A 14,185-nucleotide genomic window follows, 5' to 3' on the forward strand; every position below is an offset into this window, starting at 1 on the left:
AAATTTCAATCCTTCAACAAAGATTTATGGAAAACCTAGGAATTTTTGTTAGGTTATCAGCATTTTGCAACCATAGGGCCTAGGGGACAGTATTGATATACAGGTAACTGCCAAAATATAAGGAAACCCTTGAGTAAATGAGGGATACAAGTACTGTATATTGAAGGCAGGTGCTTCCACACAGGTGTGGTTCCTTAAAGGTCCAAAACAGATGCTTTTCTCAATATTAAATCATTTCTGGGTAACAATTAAGTGCCTTACTGTGATTGTGTTCAATTAAAATGATCAAAAATAAACAAACATAGCTTCTTAGCAAAGAACAACTTCTCAAACAAGAATTTTGCTAGGACTGTCTGGGATTGGTCTGAGTGAGGAGGGGAAAACTGAAAACTAGCTGTTATTGGCAGAGGTTTGGAACTCCAGGCAGGCCAAAACTACAGTAGGCTGAAAATTTCAGGCAGCTCTTACACTAAAAGGGAATTATCATTTTCACAATTTTAGTGTTATTCTAACCTCAGTGTGGAAATCGATGGCAGACTGACCAGGTGAATCCAGTTGAAAGGTATGAACTCTTATTGATGTCCCCTGTTAAATCCACTTCAAACAGTGAAGATGAAGGGGGAGGAGACAGGTTAAAGAATGCTTTTTAAGCCTTGAGATAATTGAGTATGTGTGCCATTCAGAGGCTGAATGGGCAAGAAAAAAGATTTAAGTGCCTTTGAACTGGTAGCAGGTTCCAGGCACACCGGTTTGAGTGTCAAGAACTGCAGTTTCCTGTGTGTATCAAAAATGGTCCACCACCCAAAGGACATCCAGCGAACTTGACACAACTGTGGGAAGCATTGGAGTCAACATGGGCCAGCATCCCTGTGGAACACTTTCAACACCTTGTAGAGTCCATGACCTGTCAAATTGAGGCAGTTCTGAGGGTAAAAGGGGGTGCAATTCAATATTAGGAATGTGTTCCTAATGTTTTGTGCATTCAGTGTATATATAAAACATTTGACTGCACTGGGCTTTAAGCAGTTAACATCCCATCATGCTTTGGGTCATGTATAAAAATGTCAAGTTGGCCATTATTTTGGCTACAATGTCTAGAATCAGAAATCTGTGACATTGAAAGAGCATAGGGGGTTTAAAGCTGGTGTGTGTGTGTGTGTGTCTCTCTGTCACCAGATCTCAACCAAATTGAACACTTATGGGAGATTCTGGTGCGGTGCTTGAGACAGCGTTTTCTACCACCATCAACAAAATTCCTATTCTGGAATTTATTGTGGAAGAATGGTGTCACAGCCCTCCAAAAGAGTTCCAGACACTTGTAGAACCTATGCCAACGTGCATTGAAGCCATTCTGGAGGCTAGTGGTGGCAAAACTTCCAATTAAGACACTTTGCATTGGGGTTCTCTTTATTTTGGCAGTTACCTCTAGGTATGTGGTAAAACAGTCAAGGTTTGATGTTCAGCATCTTCATGAGTCATCTAGGCCTACATCAACGGACGGATCCATTCTAAGAGAATCCTCTTTCTATCTCACATACATTGTTCTTGAAGCCTAACTGGGCAAATAAAATAAAACTGCATCTACAAATCATTCATGTTACAGTACGTGTCGGACTACCTTTTCATTCAGTATGAGAGAGTTGAGGCAGAGAGTAAGAGAAATGGTTAAGTACATAGAAGAGCTAATGACATCAGCATTCCTGAGAGACAATAGGCAACTTCTGAAAAGACTCGTGTGCTCCAAAGAGCACCCTTTTCCCTATAGTGCGACCCTTTTGACCAGGCCCTATCGGGCTTTCATAAAAAGTAAACGCACGATACAAAAGATTGGGGTGCAATTTGGGTCTCACATTAGGCTAAAGCAAACGGTGGTTCATTTGACACAGCAATCGGAAATATAGACCAATAATGTGTACAAATACATCATTAGTGACAGTTGGCCATCTCTGTACAGTACACGTCAGTGGCTATTTACATGAACAGCATCACAAATATGTGTACACGATGGGGTTGCTCTGTTTCAGAGTTCTGTAAAAGAGGTTCCAAATTCCTTTGAAATCATTCACGTTATCTAGATAGCATAAGCATGTTTACACAGGAAATGCATATAGTCATAAATGCATATGGACTTCTATCCCTTTTCAGCAGAACCCAGTGTCATGTCATGCATAGAGGGACCATATATAACGATAATATAATGGCTATATGAGAGCTTTAACAGGTCAGGTTTACCATATGCACTGCATGTGTACATGAAACGGTAAAATAAAATACTAATTATTTATTTTTTAAAGTTAAATTATTAGAAAGTCAATGATGAGTTTCAGATATTTAAGATGCATAATTAATGGAACTTTATTCCCTATATATATATATATATATATATAGGGAATGAGGTGACTTTTGTAATGCAGCCATTTAGTCTGGCCAATGATTAGCATTGACAGCCTTATAATTGTACTATGCCAAACATTCTTCGTTTCAAAAGGCTTGAACTAACGTCTGCAGTTCCATAATTATTTCTAAGACCAGTTTTCAAGTCTACAGCTACCTATAGGCCCATAACACATCTTTCTTTTCCCACTGTAGTTCTCTGTTCTCCTTGAACCTGTCTGTGGGTATCTGTCGTGTGAAGCAGGGTTGTATTCATTAGCGCACACTGTAGCGATACATTTTGCAATGGAAAAAGAAAACAGCATTTCTTGTTGGAAAAGTTCAGGTATAGTCCCTCTGTCAATTTTCTTCTGTTTGATTTCTAGTGAATACGACCCAGAAGTTCCTCTGTACAGGGGTGAGACAGCGCAAAGGACTGAAGGGGAGAGCAGTACTTGGAGAATGTTATCCGTCATCATACACATAATCTCTCAGTCAGTTTGTTGGTTGATGTGTGCACATGTTTGACAGAAAAAGAAAACGGAGAGAATTTTACAGGATCAATTACACCAGAGATAAGATAAACATAACAAAATACGAAGGAATGGATACTTTAGGCCAGACGGAAAGGTACAACGTCGTGTAGGTTTTCTAAGTGCGAGAGACGTCACGGGTCCCAGATATCAGTCCGATCCAAAAGGAGATTCACCTGCATGCCACTTCAATCTGCCATTCAGACACAATGTCCATACAGTCCACCGCTTCTCTTCCTCCTCCTTTTCAAGTCAGTCTTTCTCACAACCTCCGCTCATTCCTTCTCTCCTTACAAACCTGCCGCCCTACCGTGTTAGGAGAGTATCATGTGAGACAGGCTAGGTATAGAGAAACCCGATGTGTATTTGTAGGTGTTTGAGTAATTAAGTGTGATTTGATCTTCCTGTACGTGTAGGATGACATCTTTTATAGGTGCATATCAGAATGTCCAGGATGGTCAGGGTTACTTGTGGCTCCGCTGAAGGGTGGAATCATCAAACAAAGGATTCTTCACCTCCATTTCCCCTGTCTAAAGAGAGAGAGAGAGTTAATGACAACCTGCCATGAGATGAGGAAGAATGTGTAGTTTATAAAACTATGATTAGTAGTATTGAGTCCATTTATCCCCCCCCCCTGATTAAAATTGTTACTTGATAATTCTGTTCTGATTTATATAACCTGTTCATTTTCTATTGTTAATTGCTCTATTTTCTAATTCAACAGTGTGCTTTGGCAATATGTAGCAATATGTCAAGCCAATAAAGCAAATGCGAGAGAGAAAATAAGAGAAGTCTGTAGCCTACTATTTATAAAATTGTATTCAAAGTAAATGTACAGTATTTAACTAAAATGTATTCAAACTAGGAGGTAAATATATATTGGATATCAGTCGTGTATCGTTGCCTCTACCATGCCTGCATGTCTGTATAGTACACTATGTGTGTCTGTCTCTTACTGGGGCCAATCCAGGACACTCGTACACCGTGAAATCCCCGTCCTCATTCTCCTCATCTGACGTGGCCACAGAGTCAGGCACCTTTGGCTCATCCCGTTGTCTGAAGGATAAGGAAAAACAAAGAACAGAAAACTGGAGTCATGGAGGTATCCAAACATCACACCACAACCTACAATTCACCCTGATACAGATTGACAGGAAGACAAGGGAGAAGGGAGGGAAGAGGAGGAGAGGCGAGACGTGGGCTGTGTCTGGAAACGTTAATAGCCTTCTTCCTCTTTTCCCCCTCAATTCCTGGTAAAACACTTTGGAGCACCACCAAGTAGCTTAACAAAAGAGGAAACAAGGAATTGACAGCTGGTAACATTTTCAGACAGCCAGGGACAGACGGCAGACAGGTAAGTCTGGTTACGTAGCAGACAAGACAGACAGACGGAGTGGAGCTAGAAGGCCAGGGGCATGACTCACTTCTCCAGGGAGAGCATCTGCTGTTTCTGGTATTGGTAGTGGTACATCTGGGCACTCTGAGCCAGCCTCTTATCCCCAGGCTGCAGGCAAGGCATACGATTACATTAGGGGGCATGGTGGCACCCTACTCCCTACACAGTACACTATTTTTAAACAGACAATATAAAAAGCAGGTGCCATGTGGGAGTGTTTCAATAGAACATTATTGTACAGAACGTGAGATTGTTTCAATGTGATTAGTATTGCATTCGAAATTGAAACACACTTTACAGTAAAACAATAAAATGAAGGTGATAAAAAAATAAAGGCAAAAAGCAATGAATAAAAATACAAACTAAATGGAAAGATAACGTAGGATAAATAAAAAAATATTTATATGATTTATATTGTAACCATGACTTTGTAATGCGATTGTGTTCTGTACTCACCACATTGTTGTCATAGGAATGGGGCCCCGTACCCCCATAAGCAGGGTAGTCTGCCTTCTGAGCCAGGCGCACACCTCTCTGCAACCTGAGATGATACAGGGACATCAGAGTTAGCTCTGTGCCATACCCAACACATTGTTCATCCACCATAATTTGCAAATGAATTCATTACAAATCCTACAATGTGATTTTCTGGATTTTTTTTTCTCATTTTGTCTGTCATAGTTGAAGTGTACCTATGATGAAAATTACAGGCCTCTCATCTTTTTAAGTGGGAGAACTTGCACAATTGGTGGCTGACTAAATACTTTTTTGCCCCACTGTATGTATGATATTGTCAAGTTAAAATGTAATTTTGTTTGAGGGTATGTAATTAAAAGCAGATGATTCGCGCATCATTTAAATGTCATCTTTAATTTGTGGGCTGAGCAAGTAGCTTATAATTACATACCCTCAAACAGAATGACATTTTAACTTGACAATATCATATTTGCATTTATTGTTTGGAGGGGAAAATATAACCTTTTCGCAATCTCAAAAAGGGTGTTACTTGTTAGCGATTTTGAACAGGGCCCTATTTAATCTTTCCCAGTTTCTCAACATTTTTTCAGGTTTTCACTCTTGAAATATATCTATATTTATTATACTACAAAAACTGCATATTCTAACAATGCTTAAACCACACCAGAAGAGATAGTTGTGTTTGGCTAGCTGCGTTTTTTGTACTGTACAGTGTAGACTGCATGATGTGATGGCGGAGTTTGTTAAACAAATGCCTGGCAATTGATACAAACCATTATGATATCATTCTGCCAGGTAGGCCTACTTTGCAGTCAACATTTAATTGGGAAGCTGTTTGGGGAATGCCTTTAGACAATGTTCATTCAAACAGCGCATGATGGATGAATTGCGCATCACAAAGTCAACTAAGACTTCGGATCAAACATTTTGAATACCTGGTTTGCATGCCCTTTGTTGCATACCGATTGATGTTGGAATAAATCTTGATAAACATTTTTCTTTTTTTTTAAATGAACCAAAAACTAACGTAACCAGCTAAAGCAATTTAAAAAATTGGTGTCGCACTGCTAAGTCAAAGGGTCGCAAATTTGAGGATTTCGGTCACAATTTTGAGCTCTGGATTAAAGTTTAGACCAATATGAATCTAACCTCCCTGAATTTGCTTTGTAATCATTTTACAAATAGTCAGGTAGCAAGTTAAACCTCGGTTGTTTATTAATGCGGAGTCAGTCGCGACTAAAATGGTTACGTGGAGTACATTTCTACTAGTCGGTACAACCGAAGTGCATACAATTTACAAATCAGCAACTTAAACGGACACTAAAACGAAGCGACAATGTGACTACTAAAAACACACCAAACTGTCCGTTCGTAAAAAACAGTTAAGTCAGTGTACAGTAAAATACCACGCAACATGTAAGAAACCAAAGCCGACTGGAACAAGACGCAGATGTAGGGAGAATTTTTACCTGATCCAACAGACACCAGCCAAGAGCAAGGCCACAGATCCCATGACCACAAACACACTGGTCATGACTGTAAAGAGGAAAAGAAAGGGTGTTAGGAAAAGAGGATGAAAACAGCTGGTAGAGAAAAGGGACGACATATCCTGAAGAGGGTATAGATCAGAGGAGAAGACAAGAGACTAAAGGCACTGTCTAGGTTCGTTCACAGACTAGGAGAAGTCAGTGGGAGCTGAAAAATAATCCATTCACAAGGTTGTATGGGCATCCCAAATTGCATCCCTGGGAATATCGTGCCATTTGGGTCACTATAAACCTCAGTTAAGAGCCAAGAGCAGTTAAAGTCAATAAAAGCATTCATAAGATAATCAGGATGTGGAAAAACTTCAGATTGGAGAACAATGGTTCCCTTGTTCAATATTTCCATGAGAAATGTGTAGATAATACTGGAACGTTCTGGACTCATGTATATAGAGGAAAGCATTTTGCTGTTAAAATCGAAACATTAAAAAGTAATAAGGAAGGTTACATGCCAATAAACACATGATCGTTGGAGGGGTAAGGGATGATCAGGGGCCCACTACGAACTGCTGGGATGTGGGTGGTGGTGGGGGCGGCTGTAGTCGTGTTATACGGGGCTGTAGTGGTACTGTGTGTCATAGGCTGGTCTGTGGTAGGCCGTTGGGTGAGGATCATGGATCGGTCATCTTCCTCCTCGGCTTTGGAAAAATCCTGAGAGAGAGGAGCTAGGAGATACAAAAATGAGAGAATTAATGGTAATTGATAGCAAGGAAAACTATACTACTAATATAGCAAATCATTTGATCTTCCTGGTCACATTATGCCATAACTACGCAATTAAAAGCTTTGTCAAATTGGGCCTCCCGAATGGCGCAGCGGTCTAAGGCACTGCATCGCTACCGGCCACCCCCTTGGGCGGCACACAATTGGCCTAACGTCATCCGGGTTAGGGGAGGGTTTGGCCAGGGGGTGCTTTACTTGGCTCATCGCGCTCCAGTGATTCCTTGTCGCGGGCCGGGCGCCTGCAGGCCATAGGGCTTTGGTCAAAATATGGCACTGTAAAGCCAAATGTTTTCTTCTCTCACCTGGATGTTTGACCCCCGACTCCTTCCGTTGGCTGATGATGGTGGACAGGAAGTCTATCTCCTCATCCACTTCAGGGAACGTGGTCACTTTTCCCGCTGAAAGGAGAACATGATCTTGGTCATTGGATTTCAATGATTACTTACACAACGATGTGAGGAGAGGAGAAGACAGAGGTAGATGCAGAGAGAGAGAGAGAGCGAGCAATTTCTCCTCCACCATCCAGGTGATTGCAGGTATGAGTCAGAGATCTACAATCGCCAATGATGACCTTCTACTCCACCATAGTGACTATGGGGAATCAGTCATCAGATGCTGACAACACAAGCTACACTTAATCAACTGCACAAGCTATTGATTTCCATACAGAACGAAAGGCTACGAAACACAGAGCCATATAGTCACACTACTGGAGAGATCAGGCATGTATTCGTCCTATAATTGTATTAATAGTAGTGCAGTAGTTCAGGGTGGCAGATCAACAGGAAAACCACAGCACTGCTGATTAAGGGAAATCCAGAGTCTTTGGTACTTGACTGCAGAGGCATACACTTTAAAATGGGGAGCTAACATGGCCACCATATGGAATTACAGTGTCATCATGTAAATGCATCATATTGCATCTATTACTGAACATACATACAAATGCAACAACTTCAAAGATTTGACTTATTCTCATTTACAATGACGGCCTACCCCGGCCAACGCTGGGCCAATTGTGCGCCGCCCTATGGGACTACCAATCACGGCCGGATGTGATGCAGCTGGATTCGAACCAGGTACTGGAGTGGCGCCTCTTGCAATGAGATGCAGCGTTTTAGACCACTGCCCCTGCTGGGGAGCCAGGCCCAGTCAATCAGAACGAATTCTTCCCCACAAAAGGACTTTATTACAGACAGAAATACTCCTCAGCACCACCTCAGACGATCCCTCAGGTGAAGAAGCCCGATGTGGAGGTCCTTGGCTGGCGTGTTTACACTTGGTCTGCGGTTGTGATGCCGGTTGGAAGTACTACCAAATTCTCTAAAACGACATTGGAGGCGGCTTATGGTAGAGAAATTAACATTACATCTCTGGCAACAGCTCTGGTGGACATCCCTGCAGTCAGCATGACAATTGCACACTACCTCAAAACATCTGTGGTGTGGTTGACTAAACTGCACATTTTAGAGTGGCCTTTTATTGTCCCCATGCTGTTTAATCAGCTTCTTGGATATGCCACATCTGCCAGATGGATGGATTATCTTGGTAAAGCAGAAATGCTCACTAACAGGGATGTAAACAAACTTGTGTTAAAAATGTAAGCTTTTTGTTCATATTGAAAATGTCTAGCATCTTTTATTTCAGCTCACAACACTTTACATGTTGTGGTTTATATTTTTGTTCAGTGTAAATACATGGCTCTCCTTGACTCCATCCATATACCCCATACTGGTCCTCATAGGGGACACAGAGGAATTCCAGTTAGAAAGAACTGGTCCATGCTGCCCTCGTGTGGCCAGTGTGGATAAACACACACACCTACACCAACAAGTGAGTCGATGATACGTGTAAGGATCCAAATCAAATCATTCATCAAGTAGAAAAAGCTTGCGCAAACACAAACTGCAGCCTTGCAAAAGCATTAAACATCTTTGTATTTGCAGAGATGACACGCTGCATGTTTCTTACATTGGACTGGTTTGTGCTTAATCATAAAGGGTTACTATATCAACAGTAATTAATAATGCCGGTTTCACAGATGAGGTGAGAGCAGTGAGGTGATAAACTGCATAGCAGTACGGTGCTGTAAGTGTTAGAATGTGTGTGTGTGTGTGTGTGGTGCTGTAATGCCTGTGTGTCTATGTATGAGACTAAGTAAACCAGTGATACTGTGTGTTGCTAGCTGGATCAAAGTGAGAGAATCTCTGTGTGGGTGGGTGTCTATGACAGAGTGAATGTGAGGTGCTTTCGTGCATACGTGTGTGTGTGTGTGTGTGAGAGAGGGAGAGTGGTGCAGTGTGTGTATGTGAGAGAGTGTGTGTGTGCATTCATGTGTGTATTTGTGTGTGTAAGAGATTCTGTGCATTACATATTAGTGAGAGTGGGGGAATTGTGTCGCGGTGTGTGGGTGGATAGGTCAGCGTCTCTGTCATGAAGAGGTGCTCTGAGCGTGTGGGTGGGGGGCACAGAGGAGGTAGGGCGAGAACGATGGAGAGAGAGAGCGCGAGCGATAGAGAGAGAAAGACGGAGGGAGAGCGAGAGAGCAATCATGAATGAAAACCATAACCAGGGCAACAGAGAGAGAAGCCAAGAAAGGGAAGGGAGGGGAGAGGATAGAAGGTAACTATTCCCCGGGTCATTTCTGTAAATGAGAATGTGCTCTCAGTCAACTTACCTGGTAAAATAAGGTTTGAATAAATACAAATTGAAAAAAAGAGGGGGGGTTGGAGTCAGATTAAATATGTGGTTCAGAGGTGAAGAACCGTAAATGGACCAAAGACCCATTTCTAAAGGCCGTTTCATGTACTGTAAGGTATTATTATTTTCTGATGTAATAAATATTTTCAAAATGTGAGACTTTGGTCATATACATCATCCCTCCATAGCTTGTGCAAACCAACCACATTGTAAGTGCTCTAGAGATTTGCACAACAATACAATAGCGATGAATTGACCAGTGGCTTCCAAGCAGCTCTGAATAATAGTAACTGCTGGGCCCCCTGTCATCAATTCTTCCTATTCAGTTCAATGCAACTATTGTATGCAGCATACCACAGATATGACTCCAATTATACTGGGCAAAAATAGAAATGCAACATGTACAGTGCTGGTCCCATGTTTCATGAGCTGAAATAAAATATGTTCCATATGCACAAAAAGCTTATTACTCTCAAATGTTGTGCATGTATTTATATCCCTGTTAGTGGGCATTTCTCCTTTACCAGAATAATCCATGCACCTGACAGGTGTGCTATATCAAAAAGATGATTAAACAGCATGATCATTACACAGGTGCACCTTGTGCTGGGGGGAAATTAAAAGACCCCTCTCAAATGTGCAGTTGTGTCACACAACACAATGCCACAGATGTCTCAAGTTGAGGGAGTGTGCAATTGGCATGCTAACTGCAGGAATGTCCACCAGAGCTGATGCCAGAGAATTATAAATTCATTTCGCTACCGTAAGCCGCCTCTGTCGTTTCAGAGAATTTGGCAGTACGTCCAACCGGCCTCAACCGCAGACCACATGTGATGACGTGCAGCAGCTTGCAGAGATTTGTAGTCTTGCCATGATGTTTTCTTTGATGCTATTTAGAATTTTTGAATCCGAGTAAATAGATCCAAATATATTGATAAAAGCCACCTTGTCCGAGAGAGATTTACATGGATATCAAAATGTCATGCCAGGGTAAGCCTACACAAAACACAGTCCTTATTTGAAGTGTTTCTAAAATCTACAAAGGATAAAATGAATGGTGGAAAAACAACGAACCATTTCAGTGTTTGAAACGCTAGGCTTTGTGGGTATTATGACACGGCCAGTCACATTCTGTTAAAAGGTCCCCAAAGCACACACATCCCTGGGTCGCTCCTCTTTTCAGTTCGCTGCAGCTAGCGACTGGAACAAGCTGCAAACAAACACGAACTGGACAGTTTTATCTCAATCTCTTATTTCAAAGACTCAAATCGTGGACACTTACTGACAGATGTGTTGCTACCATGCTATGTTGTTGTCTTATAGGGCTCTCTTTATGTAGTGTTGTCTCGTCGCGATGTGTGTTTTGTCCTATATTTTTAGTCCCAGGCCCCCGTAGGAGGCCTTTTGGTAGGCCGTCATTGTAGATAAGACTTTGTTCTTAACTGACTTGCCTAGTTAAATAAAATTAAAAAGTCCACTGCGGAGCTCAATAGTCCCATATAGTAGCCGACGAAACAACACGATATACGATGGAGTTGAGCAGCAGCTGGTGTGAGCAGACTGGTGCTCCGACATCACATACAATTATTTATTCAAATAAAAACACTATTGATTTCAGCACCCAAAGAATAGCCTGCAAGTACACAGAACATTTTATCTGATGTCGGAGCTCTAGTCAGTCCACACTAGTCGCCGCTAAACTCCAATTGTAAATCGTTGTTTAAAAATCGGCTATATAGTTGAGCCATGATAAGCTGCCTTATTTTTCTATTCACGCAGTAAGAACAAAAGCCTCAATGCTCGTCTCCTGTCCTGTCATATGAAATGAGTAAATGTCAGTAAGTAATGAATTTTAAAATCACAGAACCCTTTTTCAATGTGGCCCCCTTCTAGCTCTGGTCGATGGCATATGGGTCTGAATGACGCAAGCCAGTTATGCATATATTAGTGATCTATTCCCTATTGATAACAGAGAAAAAGGTTGCACCTGAAACCAATGCAAGTTAGTCAACTCCAGCTGCAATTTCCAATAATGTGGTGGCCACAGTGAAAGTGAAAATCTCTGACTTAAACAACAGCTAGGGGGAAAGGGTGCCGTTTGGGAGCACACAAGACACAGTGGCAACAGAAATATGAGTCATACTGCAGATCAATGCTCAAATGTAATTATTTTGTCACATTTCCTCAAAATGTTCTGTGTTTGTCGAGTGGGTGGTTGGGGCTGGGTAAAGACCAATCTCTCGTTTGAACATGTCTGCAAATATTGCCTTGTTTTGGGGGAAATTACCTGAAATACGCTGCCGATTGCCCCATGTGCCTAGTGGCCATGGTCTCAAGTGTATTACACTTGATTGATTACACTTTAATTGTTCCAGGTGTTTTGTAAGTGAGCGAGCTATACTGTAGGGCAGGGTTCCCCAAATGGCGGCCCGCATGCTGTGGTTTAATTTGGCCCCCCAAGTTTTCTGAGCAACTGAAAAACGTATATATAATCTGAACAAAAATATAAATGAAACATGTAAGGTGTTGGTCCCATGTTTCATGAGCTGAAACAATATATCCCAGAAATCTTCCATATGCACAAAAATATTCTCTCAAATTTTGTGCACAAATGTGTTTACATCCCTGTTAGTGAGCATTTATCATTTGCCAAGATAATCCATACGTTGTTTTAGAGAAATTGGCAGTCCCTCCAACCGGCCTCACAACATACAAAGTAGTTCGCATGTGATGCATTCTTATCCATTAAATTCAGTCATGTGCCAGTCATGTCCCAAGTGGCTGCAAAGAACTAAATGGCCATTAGGAAAATGGATACCACTTAAATGCGGTGGGCTAAATCAGTGAATTAACTGTGTACAGCTGCAAATCCAGAGGTCTCAAATGGCATCCTTATTCACTACATAGTGCACTATTTTTTAACAGAAGCCGGACTATGGTCAGAGCAGTGCATACAGGGACCACTTGGGAAGCAACCCAGGATGAGAGCCGGTAAACATGTCCAGATGACAGATATTCAAAGTCTAAACGAGTAGAATGACCTATATCACAACCAACATCCTTGTTAACATGGCCATCCATACGAGTGGACGATCGTTTCCAACAGGGCAAACTGTTGCTCAGAACATCAGTGTGCCCAGTGTGTATGGAGTGGCTAGAATATCCACGGATGAGCTCGCTCAGGAGGAGGATAGCATGTGTGAAGGGCAGCAAGAGGAAAAGAAAGAGAAGAAAAGGAGGATAGAGAGGAAGAGAGATATGTGGAGGAGGAAAGAATGATAGAGGGGTCTTCTCTAACCTTCTGTTTAGTGATATACTCTGTTTACCATCAGCTCTTCTAGAGCCAGTCAGTGGATGTGTCCCAAATGGCACGCTTGCGTTAAAAGTAGCATGCTTGATAGGGATTAGGGTGCCATTTGGGATGTATTTTCTGTCAGTGGATCAGGGAAAACCTGCTTGGCAGACAGTCCATGCTTTACAATCTGTGCTGAGGGATACTCATTTAGACTTTGTTGTGGCTAGGCTGTAATCTCACAGACTGGTGGTGAATCAGGTCTCAGTCTTTCAATTCCTTTCCTTCTTTAATGTAGGGCTTTCCTGGAGTCACCCTCCCTCCAGTGTCTGTCTGGCCTATGACTAAATCTAATCTAAGATATTTCTTTATGGGTTTTAATGCCAATTGTTTTGTATCAATACCACTTTATGAAAGTCATCCATTCTCATTTTGAACCATTATGAATCCTTTCCCATTGCTCTGGCTCTCTCTCGCCATTGGAACAACAAACCTTTTTCCCGAGTTATCAGCTCTCAGTCCCCTGATGACGCACCTCCTACGCTGTCTCATTAACACTCGTTAAAGTCTGAGGCAGTGGGGGACTGGAGGGGAGACTGCTATTATCCATTAAAAAGTGAGCAATATTAACTTCTTTTTCACATTAAACTAGTCTCTCGTGAGATGGGACAGACAATGTGGAACAGTTCTCCCTGTGTCCTCGTTTTGTATAACAGGTTATTAGGACGAATCTTGTGGGGGTACACTCAACGTTCCCTGGCGCTCGTTTACTGCGAACACTGCGGCTGTACCCGCTTTAACTTACAGTTTTAACAGTGGTCAAGTTGACTGCTGTGGCTATTTGATCATTATTTAGTCCTAAATTAGAGTGGCCTACCATCAAAACCAATGGAGAAAATGGATCCCATAACATTCTAACATGGAAATAGCTGTTCTATCATTCAGCCTACAGTAGCAGCCAATGTGTGGTGTTCAATGTAGGCCTACATTTGATTTGACCAGTGGTTCCCATACTTTTTATAGTCCCAAACCCCTTCAAACATTCAACCTTCAGCTGCGTACCCCCTCTAGCACCAGGGCAGGGGACTCTCAAATGTTTTTTTTTGCTATCATTGTAAGCCTGCCACACACACACACTATTCATTTA

The 14,185-nt window shown here is 41.8% G+C and overlaps 1 protein-coding gene across 1 annotated transcript in view; it reads right to left on the minus strand.

Moving 5' to 3' along the window:
- Positions 1 to 1,389: 1,389 nt before the first annotated feature.
- Positions 1,390 to 14,185, minus strand: part of npdc1b (neural proliferation, differentiation and control, 1b) — a 44,704-nt gene continuing 31,908 nt past the window's right edge. The window contains exons 3-9 of the mRNA XM_024418174.2: positions 7,349 to 7,444; positions 6,776 to 6,988; positions 6,249 to 6,315; positions 4,759 to 4,843; positions 4,331 to 4,410; positions 3,863 to 3,962; positions 1,390 to 3,436 (exon numbers count right to left, since the gene is read on the minus strand). Of these exons, the coding sequence (XP_024273942.1) occupies positions 3,371 to 3,436; positions 3,863 to 3,962; positions 4,331 to 4,410; positions 4,759 to 4,843; positions 6,249 to 6,315; positions 6,776 to 6,988; positions 7,349 to 7,444 (707 nt within the window). The 3' untranslated portion in view covers positions 1,390 to 3,370. The remainder of the gene's footprint in view (positions 3,437 to 3,862; positions 3,963 to 4,330; positions 4,411 to 4,758; positions 4,844 to 6,248; positions 6,316 to 6,775; positions 6,989 to 7,348; positions 7,445 to 14,185) is intronic.

Source organism: Oncorhynchus tshawytscha, linkage group LG04, assembly GCF_018296145.1.
Source record: "Oncorhynchus tshawytscha isolate Ot180627B linkage group LG04, Otsh_v2.0, whole genome shotgun sequence".
Classification (NCBI taxonomy): domain Eukaryota; kingdom Metazoa; phylum Chordata; class Actinopteri; order Salmoniformes; family Salmonidae; genus Oncorhynchus; species Oncorhynchus tshawytscha.